At 37.8% G+C, this 12500-nt stretch overlaps 2 protein-coding genes across 2 annotated transcripts in view; one reads left to right on the forward strand and one right to left on the reverse strand.

The window, feature by feature from the left end:
• The window catches only part of evx2 (even-skipped homeobox 2), a 3846-nt gene extending 1443 nt beyond the window's left edge, over positions 1 to 2403 (reverse strand). The window contains exons 1-3 of the mRNA XM_042494035.2: positions 2010 to 2403; positions 1356 to 1597; positions 1 to 856 (exon numbers count right to left, since the gene is read on the reverse strand). The exon at positions 1 to 856 is cut by the window's left edge and continues 1443 nt beyond it. Coding sequence (XP_042349969.1) covers positions 242 to 856; positions 1356 to 1597; positions 2010 to 2403 — 1251 coding nt within the window. The 3' untranslated portion in view covers positions 1 to 241. The remainder of the gene's footprint in view (positions 857 to 1355; positions 1598 to 2009) is intronic.
• hoxd12a (homeobox D12a) overlaps positions 1 to 12500 on the forward strand; it is a 30459-nt gene that overhangs the window by 11333 nt on the left and 6626 nt on the right. The window lies entirely within an intron of this gene.

The following is a 12500-nucleotide window of genomic DNA, read 5'->3' on the forward strand; positions in this document are numbered from 1 at the left end:
TGTGCACAAGCTTTTAGAAAAAACGTGAGCTGCAACATTTTCGGTGCTAGCTGTTTCTTTTTCGTTATGAAGGGTCTTTTGGACTTGGATCAGACTTTAAGAAATTAATCCATATGTGTGTGTGTGTGTGTTTACAATGCTGCCTATTAAACGAATCCTTCACCTAGGTGTGGTTTTTTTTTTAAGTATCCCCTAAAGTTGGACTAGAGCAAAATAGGAATAACGGTGGCAGCATGATGAGTTATCTGTTAAGTGAAGTTTCTTCTCGTTGGTCTGGAGACGGGACTGAGGTCTTGCTGAGAACAGCAGCAGAATACGGCAGAAATCCACTCTCGGATCTTTGCCCGGAAGCTGTGCAGGTAAAGTCAGCGCTGGTGCTCCTGGAGCTGAGCGCGCTCGCCGCCTGGCTGCTGTGGCAGCTCAGACACGAGCAAGGCCCGGAGGCTGACGGCGCGCTGACTGCTGCCGCCGCAGCCGCAGCCGCCGCCGCCGCTGACGCCGCAGCCGAGCTGTTCAGGCCTGCGGGTGACTGGTAGAGTCCCGGGTGCCTAAAGCTGCACAGGAGCTCCGGCCGCGAGTAAGGGTGGGAGAGCGCCCGGAAGGTATCGAGGGGTCGGATGGAAGTGGCGAAAGGTGACGAGGCGGCGCCGGTGGCGGCGGCGGCGGCTGCTGCTGCCGTGACACCGACGTGCGGGTAGTAGTGTAGAGGCATGTGCGAGTGGAAAGGGTAAGGTAGACTTCCTGTAGCTGCCGCGTGCGTCATCATGTAGGTGTAGAAGCTGGGGTCTGCAGGATGGGGCCAGGACATCGCCAAACGCTGCCTTTTATCCTTCATCCGCCTGTTCTGGAACCACACCTGCACACACAGTCAAAACAAGGCCCATATTGAAGCTGCCATGTTTGCTCCCAAGCTCTAAATTTAGACCTCTGAGGAGCGTGCCTCAGCGCGTGCTCAGGACAGACACTGATGCTAAAATGTCCTATAAATGCTCTTGTCATTGGACATAAAAATGATATATTTCGACATGCTGCAGGAGTTAAAAATCTCCGTAATATTTTAAAAAATATTTTTCTTTTTTGCATTTTATATTTTAACGGACTGATAATAATAAATTGTACACATTACGGTTGGATTATTGAACACCTATGGTGTGACCAGTAAATATAAGCGCTATTTTGTGCACAGGTTAAAATCAAAATATCACACTGCAACAGGGCAGAAATAATCAGTATTTTGACTATTTTCTATTGCCGAGAATTAGGCCTAGGTTTCTTACTATTTCCTTTATATCCACAGTATCGCTTTCTTTACTCAAACACATGCACACCCAAGAATAATGGAGATGAATCTTTACCTTAATCGTGGTCTCGGGCAGATTCAGCGCTGCGGCCAATTCACATCTTCTCGGTCTCGAAACGTAATTTTCCCTGTAAAACTCTTTTTCCAGTCTTCCGATTTGTTCTCTGGTGAAAGCAGTCCGATATCTTCTCACTTGGTCGCTATTTGAATTGTTTGATCCTCCCGATGAATTTCCGTTCATATTCTGGAGGGAGTTCGAGCTTATGTTGGAAGATCCAGAATTACTGTCTGAAAAACCTTCAAAAATAAAATGAATAATAAGAATACAAATAATAATAAAAAGAGAGACAGAAAAAAAATTACAATAATAGACGTGTGTGTGTGAGGGCCTGCAGTATATTTGACAAACCTAATGGTAAAAATGATAAAACAAATAACGTTGGTGTAAATTTTGTGTTAAGGGGCTTGTAAAAAATATTGTATTATTATTGAATGTATCCATATAATAGTAATAATAATAATAAGAATATTAGTAATAACAATAATAATAATAATAATCATATATTACAAATAATGATGATAAGAACTGAATTTAGCTTTATTTTGTTTAATTGGATTAAGAGAGAATAATAACAGTAATATCAGCTATATTAACATAAAAATTAAACAGAAATAAATCAAACAAATATGGAGAAAAATGAAATCTTACCCTTGTTGTTTTCCTTGTGCTGGCTCGGGGAGCGATGCGCAGGGCATCCCACCTCCACATCACTGTTAATATCTGATTCTGGCGAAACTTCGGAGTAAAGGCTCATTTTCTTTCTGCTTTCTGACGAGGAAATTTCCGCCGAAGAGGTATTTTCACTGTTGTGGTGCGTACCGAAAAGACTGTCAATTTCAAATTTGCCTTTCGTCGGGATGTCCCCAAGATTTCCATGGAGAGAAGCCGAAGTTATTCTCGGGCTTAGCCGTCCGCTGTGCTGAGAGTTTTCCAGGGCCTCCAGCACTGAATTTCCAGGCGTGTCTGCGAGCCTCTTCCCTGCGACGGGACTGTGCAGACCTCTCTCCATCAATATCATCTCTTTTCTTATCCTCTCCATCATTAAGCCGTGCAAGACGAAGGAGGAAAAAAAAACACCACCACCACACAACACTTGTCCAGGGGGGCTGGAGCACCAATGAGTTGTGTCGGAGCTTAAATCCGCATGCAACTCAGCAACTGTCTCTAAATAACTGTCTCTAAACCTTTTTATAAGCAAGACTCAAAAAATGAAAGAATCTGAATGCAATCGACGAGCGACTGCTCAAAATGAGCCGTGCATCCTCCCCGCAGCAGCAAAATGTCATTCATCAAAAAGTGGTTGCTGTTCGTTGTTAAAATGCTCGGCTGACGTTGCTCCAATGATCATTTATTGTAACAGGTTTATAAGCAAATAAATAGGAGAGGGCTGTCACTTGATGATGGAGGCGGCCTTCGGTCAGACGAATAATATCCAAGTGGAGAGGAAGAGAGGAGTGAGGAGCGAGGTGCTTGTCCCTGGGTTGATCTCTGAGTCTGTTTTAGATTGCTCTGGGGTTTGGCCTCTTGGGTGAAATTGACAGTCTGATTAATAAAATGAGCGGTGCAACATTTCCCTCTTCATTTAGGAATATTATTATGCTTTGATTCTCTATTGTTTCCCTCCTCTCCCTTTGCCCTCCCCCTTTCTAATCGTTGTTCTTTTTTTTTTATTTATCCCCTTTATTTCTTTTTTAACCATTTCTGCGACTTTAATCACTAAGTGAAGGGATTAAGGTACAAGTTTGTGATGAGAGATTAAGAGTATTTTCTCTAGTTTTAAAGACCGTGTTGATTCTATTATAGTGCATTACCTATTTTTCCTCTTTTTGTTGTTTCAAACAGTTCGTCAAAGACACATTTTGATGTGGTGATAATTTTTGCATTAGTGCACATTTACCGACAACAGCACATGCTCATATTTATAAATTTATGTAGGAATAGTTTATGTGTGTTGTGCTAGACTACTTTAAAAAAAAAACGTGTAATATTTTAAATAAGTAGCGATCAATAGTTATTTTCTATTCAGTTTCGTTACAGTCAATTCTCCACATTTTCTTTGTTCATTGTGATTGCCTCTGATGTTGAATTTAAACGAATTACTCACATTTTAAGAGCGTGAATAATTTACCTTGTAACACAATCTCCAATCAGTTTGTCCCTCCAATCGAAACGTTTATTACCTGCATCGTAGTTTTTGGTATTTTTAGGAAAATAAACTGTCACATGTATGCATCATATTAACTCCACCGCAGACTCGATATGTAAAGACATAACACCCGTGCATGGACTCCTGGTTCCTCGATGTGAAATGACTATAAAGGCGCCATCAGATTATCCTCTGCGCGTCCTCTGGCGCCTCCTGCAGGTTTTAATATTAATTGCTGTCATTGATATGAGGTGTTGAATGGGAGGTGTGGGCTGTAGTTTACCTGGTGTCCTGACTTGTGTCTGTCCTGCAGGGAGTATTTCCGGAGATGATTGGTGTATATGGCAATGAATAGATAGATAATAGAAAAAGTTTTTGTAATTAGTCTTTTGCAAATAGCCAGAAAGCCACTTCCCTAAACTCACATTTGTGCCCTATTTTTATAATGTTGGTAAGCAATACAATAAGAATTAAATCAAAACAAAGTTTACAGTATGACCCTCCCTCAATATTCAGTGTCATATTCTGTGATATGTGATATATGACACTGAATATTGATAAATTTAAGGGTTAAGAACAAAGATAAGGACCTATTAAAGCTTGAATTTTAATGTCAACTTACTTTTTGTAGCTATATAATATAAGCTATTTCAGCCCACTTCATTATTTGCTCGAACAACTGTTTTTTGGGGTTGTTTTTTTTTTTTTTTTTAGTTTTACATAAGCTAATGTTCTTACCTTATTTAGGAGAATCATGGTTTACTACTCACAGGATAAGACCAATTAATACATTTCATTTAGATAAATTAGTTAGTGAACACAACATTTCATTTTATTTTTGAATAAAAAAATAGCATTGTACTCAAATGAGACAGTGGTTTGCAATCTCCTGTAAGAGCTTTGGGAATTTGCATTTAATATAATTAGGTAATTTGCATACATGTATTGGATTAATTATGCAGCTGATTCATCTTTTACCTTAGGCGAAGAGTTTTACCTTAAGATTTTTTTTAAAATTGCAGACACACGTAATATTATTTAAAATGTAGCATTTAATTTTTAGTTTCACCTTACCTAAGTTACCTTTGTTGAGCATGACAGGCCAAATCACACTGTTCTGCTCTTTTTCTCTCTCCGTCAGCTAAAAAGGGTTAATCTAGCCATTTATTGGTTGCATTGTTTTCAGATATCAAGTGATGTTCTTTAGTTCATGTGATTGTATATCTCTGAATCTTGGCAGCATTGGAGCTACTATTGAAAACGGAGTCAAAATAAGCAGGTAAATAAGTTCCCAGTGTTAAAATCACTTTGCAACATTGCGATTTTCTTTTTCTTTCAAAAACTAAATGCATAATTATACCTGGCGTGGTAATGAAGGGGCCTCTCCCAGCCTTTTATGCTACATTTATACTTACACATAAAGTCTTTCACTCGGTTAACTTGAAGTGGCTGTGGAGCTCTTCTTCAGTGGTGTATAAATATCACAGATACATGTTTCTTATGCTCTTCAGTTGAAATGTTGCACTGATAAACATCACACTCTGAATGGACCTCAACATTTGTGTCTATAGATATTTATCTTTAGATTAAGAATTCACACAGAATCAGCCTAAAACATGGTGAGGATAGCAATATTGTATAGTGCAAAGATCACACCGTCTCTTGGCATTTAGCAATCTCTCAGCAATTTTCAGATTTTCACTTAACATTTAACTTTCTCCATCACGTGGAGCCATAGTTTGGTAAGTTTCCTATTAAGCTTAAACAGGATCCTGACAGTTAAAGCTTAAAGGGACAGTTTACCCCAAATCAAAAATGCATATTTTGGCTTTTACCTATAGTGCTGTTATCAATATGGATTGTTTGGGTGTGAGTTCCTGAGTGTTTTGGAGATGTCTTCCTTTTCTTGATTATAATGGAACTAGATGGCACTTGGCTTGTAGTACTCAAAGTGCACAAAAAAAAAAATGAAATTGAAAACTCAAAAACTCAACAGCAATGTCTTTTTCCAGAAATTATAACTCGGTTACTCAAGATGACCCACAGACCGACTTGTGAGCAATTTTATGTAGGAACAATTTTCTTTCAACTATATCAGTGTGCAAAAAGGAGCGTACATCCTCTCATGTACGAGAGGCTTGTGACAGTGTGAGATGTAAACATTGATGGCGTCCTTCTCGGCAAAGCTGTAGCCTAATGCTAGCTAACTCAGTGAAGACCAGCATGGTGATGTGGCTGGTGGGTGTACTTCAATAGACAGATATTTGTTATTTTTTTCCTTTAAAGGAAGTAGGTTCAGGATCCTAAGATTTTTTTCTGTAGATAACAATTGTATTTTGATCATGTGTGCCTTGAAGTAAGGATTGGGCAAACTGAAATTAATTATACTGGAAGTCATGTGTTAAACACTCATAATGATCAATGCTAATTGAAAATGAACACTGTTCCCTATGAATAAAAAATACAATTATTCATTGCCAACATTTTTAAAAATGAATTTGAAACACATCAGACAGGTGCACATCTGTTGAGAAAGCTAGATTTCACACGAAGGTACAAATCAAAAAGGATGGCCATACATTTCATTTATTCAATTTTTTGATTCATAAAGACAATGCACATCAATCAACATTTCTACAAATGCGCCAGTGTTAGCCAGCAGACTGATTCTTAACTGAAGTCTTCAGGCAAGATGTTCAAAATCCAATCAAGTGACAGGTTCAGAAATATGCAGAAGTGACAGCAAGAATTAGCCTACTCAAAACAGGAAGTAGAAAATATAGATACAATAATGCAGCATTAACATCCACTATTAGCTGAATGTGTCCATGCAAAGCAATATGAAGCATTAAAACACAAATGAATAAGAGGCTACTGTTAGTAGCCATATTTCCATACATAGCAGCGGTTAGCAATAAGATCAGAGTAAAAATTGACTGTCTTACGAAGAGACTTGAGACATTACCTATTAGATGGCCCGTAGAAAGACATCCTCATGAAAGCTGTGATCACAAATTAGAAAGAAAACTTATGACACACATTAGACTTTCTTAAATGATCAACATTGAAGCCAAACGTAGTGAAAGTTCTGTAGAAAATCAGATGTGTCCACAGGGTTAAAATCTGAGTATTCCCACAGAGAAGAGAGCCGGGGTGGAGCTGGACAGGCAATCAGAAACCACCATGACAGATATTAATGGGCTGAAATGACTGTCAATCACCCAAAAATCCCTGATAACGTTCATCTTTAAGCTTTAAAGGCCCTGCACTCCCTCACAGGTGTATTCAGTTATTCTGCTGCTCAGACCTCTGCTCAGGTACAAAGTGGACGAGCTATAATTGAAGTTTCGGCCACCTGTATGAATGATCAAAGTGTGGATGTCATGCCCTAACATGTGCAACAAAGCTAACGAGATTCATCAAGATGCCCACACAGTCCTGGCAAGAGGTCTGATCAGCCAAATGATAAAAATCACCTGTGAGTGTTTACAAAGTGTGTGCAGTGTCAGCACAAAGAATTCAACATCATCAATGAGGCTTTCTTACAGGAGACATTGTGACTTGTTGCACAGGGGCTTTTAAGGTACTGATAACAACAATAATGGATGTGTTGCGGTCAAGTGTCCCATGACAGTGAGACAGAATGCACAACATCAGAACCTCGTACCTGAAGTAGCTAAATGGAATTCAGCTATCATTAATAAATATTATCACCGCTTTTCCTACTGTGACATGTCAAAATCTCTTCTGTGACACAGCTTATATTAGAGGCACATGAGAAGATGGATTACTCTGACTGTATTTCAAGTTAGAAGTTGAAGGTAATTTCATATCCACAGAGACTTGTTGGTTGCAGCATCTAGTGGTCATTAGAGGAAGTGTAACTTAAGGCACACAGTGACTCCCAATTACTCTTTACAGGCTTGAATGTAGCTCCCCCCTCTAAAGCCTCCCTTCAGCTTGGGGACCCTGTCAGCTCCCTGAAATTTACTGCAGTCAGTGAAATAGCGACTGAGTAGTTGTTGATATTCTTTTAAAATTAAAGTGACAGTTAAGCCCCAAAAATACATATTTTCCCTCTCACCTGTAGTGCTGTTTGTATATCTAGATTGTTTTGGTGTGAGTTACACACTGTCAGAGATGTCCAATGTAAAGATGTCTACCTTCTCTCCAATATAATGTAACTAGATGGCACTTGGCTTGTGGTGCTCAAAGCACCAAAAAATACATTTGAAAATTAACAGTAATGTCTCTTTCCAGGAAACATGACCCACTTAATGGGAGCAGTTTAATGTAGGAACTTGTTCTTTTTTTAATCGAGCTACACACAGCAAACCTATCACGGTGCAGCAGGAAGCGTGCATCTACTCATGGAAGAGAGGCTCATGCACCTGACAGAGCGAGATGTAATGGTGTCCCCCTCCGCTGAGCTATAACATTAACTAGCTCAGTGCTGTTAGGTGAGCTAGCAGATGCATGGTGCAGTAGGTGCTTCTGCGCAGTGAAAGTCAGTGAGTGTAATTTGATAGAAAGACAATAATTCATATATGAAACTGCTCACAACAAGATCTGTGGATTATCTTGAGTAATCAGTTGTTATTTTTAATTTCTTTTTTTTCCAGATCTTTTCTTTCTTTTTTCTTTTTTTTATTTTGCGCTTTGAGCACCAGAAGCTGAGTGCCATCTAGTTCCATTATATCTGTAGCCAATAGCTCCAACACTCAGCAACTCACACCAAAAGCATCTTAACTGATAAATAGCATTACATGTAAGAGGAAAAGTATGTATTTTTGATTTGGGGGTGAACTGTCCCTTTAAGACTGGTGGTGGCTGCCAGTCACACTGTATTAGGGCCCCTGAAAGGCCTTCCTTCAGTCAGGACCCCGATCAGCTCCCTGTATTGTAGTCAGGAATTAAGCACTGGAAGTGCTGATTTTCTTAGACATTATTTGTTGAAAAATGAATAAGCTCAAGAAGACATAGGAATGGTCAGATGCTACATTGTCAACATAAATATCAGCCAGTTAAACTAAAATGTGACCCATATTCAGAATTCCTAAAACTTAAACATTTTTCGTCTATCATCATATCAGTAAAAGCCCATATGATTTATATTAATGAAATAAGCTGCTTTTTGTAAATTTTATTTTATTTTTTTATTTTACATGGCAACAACTTGTCTCCATTTATTTTCAAAAACTGCCAGCTTGCAGGGCCATTTTCATAAGGGTCCCTTGATCATTCACCAAGATGAAAATGTCTAGTATTTACTCACAAGTCTCTTCTAAACTTTAGATGGCTTGTTCCCAGATAATATTTCTTTCCTTACAATCAATGTATTCTGTAAAATTAAAGCTGAATATTTGTCTTTTTTTCCAAAAGAGAAGCACATCAAGTCTATTTGAACAACTGATCACTTTACACATTTATATACAAATACATCACATATTAAAACAGGATTGTTGTGAAACTCAAAATATTAACTTTACCCGTAATAGTCTACAAAGTAATTACATCATAAAATAAGAAACCAAAGTATATCAGGGGGAACCACTGCTTACCCTCCAAACATCAAGACTGAGATAATTCATGTCTCTGCGTAACAGATTTACATACAAACCAAAATTTGATACATCTCAGTGTCTGTTACTATCATTGATGCTTGCATCTCCTTACTTTGATAAAGTCAAACTGTGGCCTGTTTGTTTTCTGAATTTTCTGAATGGTGACCCATGTCTAATTTCTAAGTTGTCTATACTCCAAACAGTAATCAGACTAGTGCACCTGTCAGTACCTGCCCTATTCATACCATGTAAGGTGTGTATAGGGCAGGTATGGAGATTGGTCAAGGTGAACTCTATCCTAAATTACTCGAATAACTACTAAACTACAATTTGCATCTTACCGTACATGTGTATCTCATGAGTTGTGGGTCAAATTAGTGTGTAAAACTACAGTGTGCAAAAATTTACTACTTGTTGCTTGTGGACACTTTTTTTTAATAAAGTAAGAGCACACTATCGCATACATATGAAATATTTTAGTTCCCATTTACAAATTTCCGACTAGGGGAAATATTTTGAGAATTTTACCATTCTGATAAGCCTTTAGGACTGATTTGAAGAACATTGGCACAAGGCTGCCTCAAATTTATGTGAACAAAACCGTATTTTCCTCCTTCCCTGAACTTTATCTAAAAGAGAAGGCTTCAGTTTTATTTTCAGATACCTGATTCAAATATTAACCCCACAGTGAGCTGAACTAACTCATTAATCAAATATTGCAGTGTTCACTGTACATTGAAGCTGTTGCTTTAATGCCCTTTGCTTGCAAGTGCAGTGTTAGTACAGCTGCGTCTTTCCTGAAGCGAGAGCGCAATCTAGTGGCGACTTGTTGTGAATGCAACAAACCTAATAACAGGACAGGGACAGAACTAACTGCTGCCCTAAAACCTGCAGTTTCTGGAAATTAGTCTACAAAAATGAACATTAAAATGATGTGGTAGATGGCTGTAGGTCTATTATTTAAAAATCTATATTATTCAAGGCATAGCCTGCATGTTCAGCATCGTGAAGGGTGAAATACATTACAAATAAATTGCAATAAACAGTCCCCACTTTTAGTCTATGTCATTAATTGGTCAAACATTACACGTATTTTGAATAGCATTATAGGGAGCAGGCAAACTTCTGATACAAACGTAACATTTACATAGTGAAAGATGTCTTTACTTAAGATAAAACTTAAGTTAGCAACTAGCTATGTTTTCGAGTGTAGATTTCCACAGTCACTCAGTGTTGTCATTAAAAATCTAATTGTAAGGTAAAAGCTCAGTAGATGGCCTGCTTGTCGCTTTGTAAGACACGTACATAACACGAAGTAACGAATAATGTTCAACTTCTCAGTATTATGCAGCGTTAGAATCAACTATCGTGACTAATATGAATGGAATAAACTTTCAATCTAAATATGCAGATAATTGTAAATCAAATATATATATACTGTGTCATTTAGTAGCAGTTCATTATAAAGTGATCTTTATTACAGATTCAACTATTTTAGTAAAAACATTATTTAGTTTATTCATCCTATTAGTCGTCTCTTACAGCCTGTTTGCAAGTAACACATAATTGTCTAATCATCGATTCGGGCGTTTTACGGAGCTATTTTTGTCCATTCGTTTATAGAGTTTATAGGCTAACTAATTTCTAAAACTAAAGTTTGTGTCCCATGCGCTTAAATTTTAAAATGTTGGTCATTTTAAATCACCCTCGTGATAATGTATTTCAGCGAGCATTGGTTCAAACTTGTTTTAAAGGGATTTTCCAGTGCAACCTCTGGTTACTGGTGTAGTGCAGTCGATTTCATCTATAAATTTGGGCTTTTATAAACCGACATTCCTGTCAAGATAACGTGCAAACACTGCAGCTTTTGTTCTGAAGTTTGTCCCAAAATGCGACTCCACTTTCATTCAGGATCTTTACCAAGAAAGCTGACCAAGTCCATTAAACCAGGAAACTCCGAACTGTGGGAATTAATGTAAACGTTAAATTTCTCAAAGTAAACTCTCGTCGCTTTTATACTCCTGATTTTTCTTTTTATTCGATTATTTCGTTTCTAAACCGCCGTTTTCTTGGAAGATCAATCATTGTCTTTATCTTTTTTCTGTATCATGAATGATTATGGTTATTTAAAAGGGGAGGTATCTCCATGAGCTGTTTTTTATTCTTCTACCTCTCCAACGCAGTGTTTAAACTTTTTAATTTTCTTTTTCTGTCGTGTGTGTGTGTGTGTGTGTGTGTGTGTGTGTGTGTGTGTGTGTGTAAAAATAAATGCGGCCGAAAATATTCCACACATTTGTTAACCCTCGAAGGGCCTATAGGTTCTTGTCCACGAATAATACTCCCCATGCTAAATACTTAACAAATCTAACATAACTTAATAAATCTAAAGAAGTTTAAATGTGCCATCAGCTCCAAACGATACTAGTTAGAAAATAATTTAAAACAACAACAACAATTAATTGAAATATATATATTCCATGTTAAACTGATTATAACCTTGTCGTCTGCAGTTCCGTTACACTGAATTAAACATATGAGCCCACTTTGACTTCCACTAATTCTAAACAGTGTTGAGGTTTCAACCCTTCAGGGCAGCAGTTCTCAGCCCTGCAGAGAACTTGAACGAGGGAAGCAGCAAGTTTATTACCAAGGACAATAGACGGCGGATAGCTTCCTTCAAAGGGTCTGGAAAACTACCAGACTGAAGCTCAATTTGGCTCCTGACACCCTAAACACCAAGGACGAAGAGCTGTAAATGACACTAAAACTCAACACTAAAACTTCTCCTAATTTTGTTATCGTGGGAGCCCATCTTCCATTGTGGCATAAAGCTATCGAATCTATACACACAGCTTAACTGTAAGCCTGAATGTCCCAGACACAACGGTTGCATTTTAATCTTTTCAGAGAGAAAAATATGACGGCCATTTAAAAGCTGTAGTTTGTTATTAAACACGTATTGGGATAAATTTGTTGCAAAGATTAGGCTAAAGATATTACACAGCCAGGACGCGTTTTTATCAGTTAAAGGTGAAACGAATATCTGTGTTTCTTTTTTGGATTGGGATTGGTTTTAAACACGTTTTCTGATGCGATAAACGTTTTAAAATATTTTTTCATTTATTAATGCTGCTCACTCTTTTTTTACTTTATGGAGGCTACATGCGATATAGACATGATTTTATATAAGGCAGTAGTAGCATCTAAATGAAGTGTGAAAACACTTTTTAAAATAACCAACACAGAGTAAATACAACAATGCAACAATTCGAATTCTATCAACATGTTGAAAAAAACACCACAAAATATTAATGATAAAAAAACAATTATACACAAAACTAATAGTAGGCCTACAAACGCTTGCCCTTTAAAACAACACACAAAACAAAACAGATTCAGGTTAGAGATGCTGCTGCTAGTTGTGTTATA

Source organism: Plectropomus leopardus, chromosome 10 (genome assembly GCF_026936395.1).
Source record: "Plectropomus leopardus strain MGB_pleo_1.0 chromosome 10, ASM2693639v1, whole genome shotgun sequence".
NCBI lineage: Eukaryota > Metazoa > Chordata > Actinopteri > Perciformes > Serranidae > Plectropomus > Plectropomus leopardus.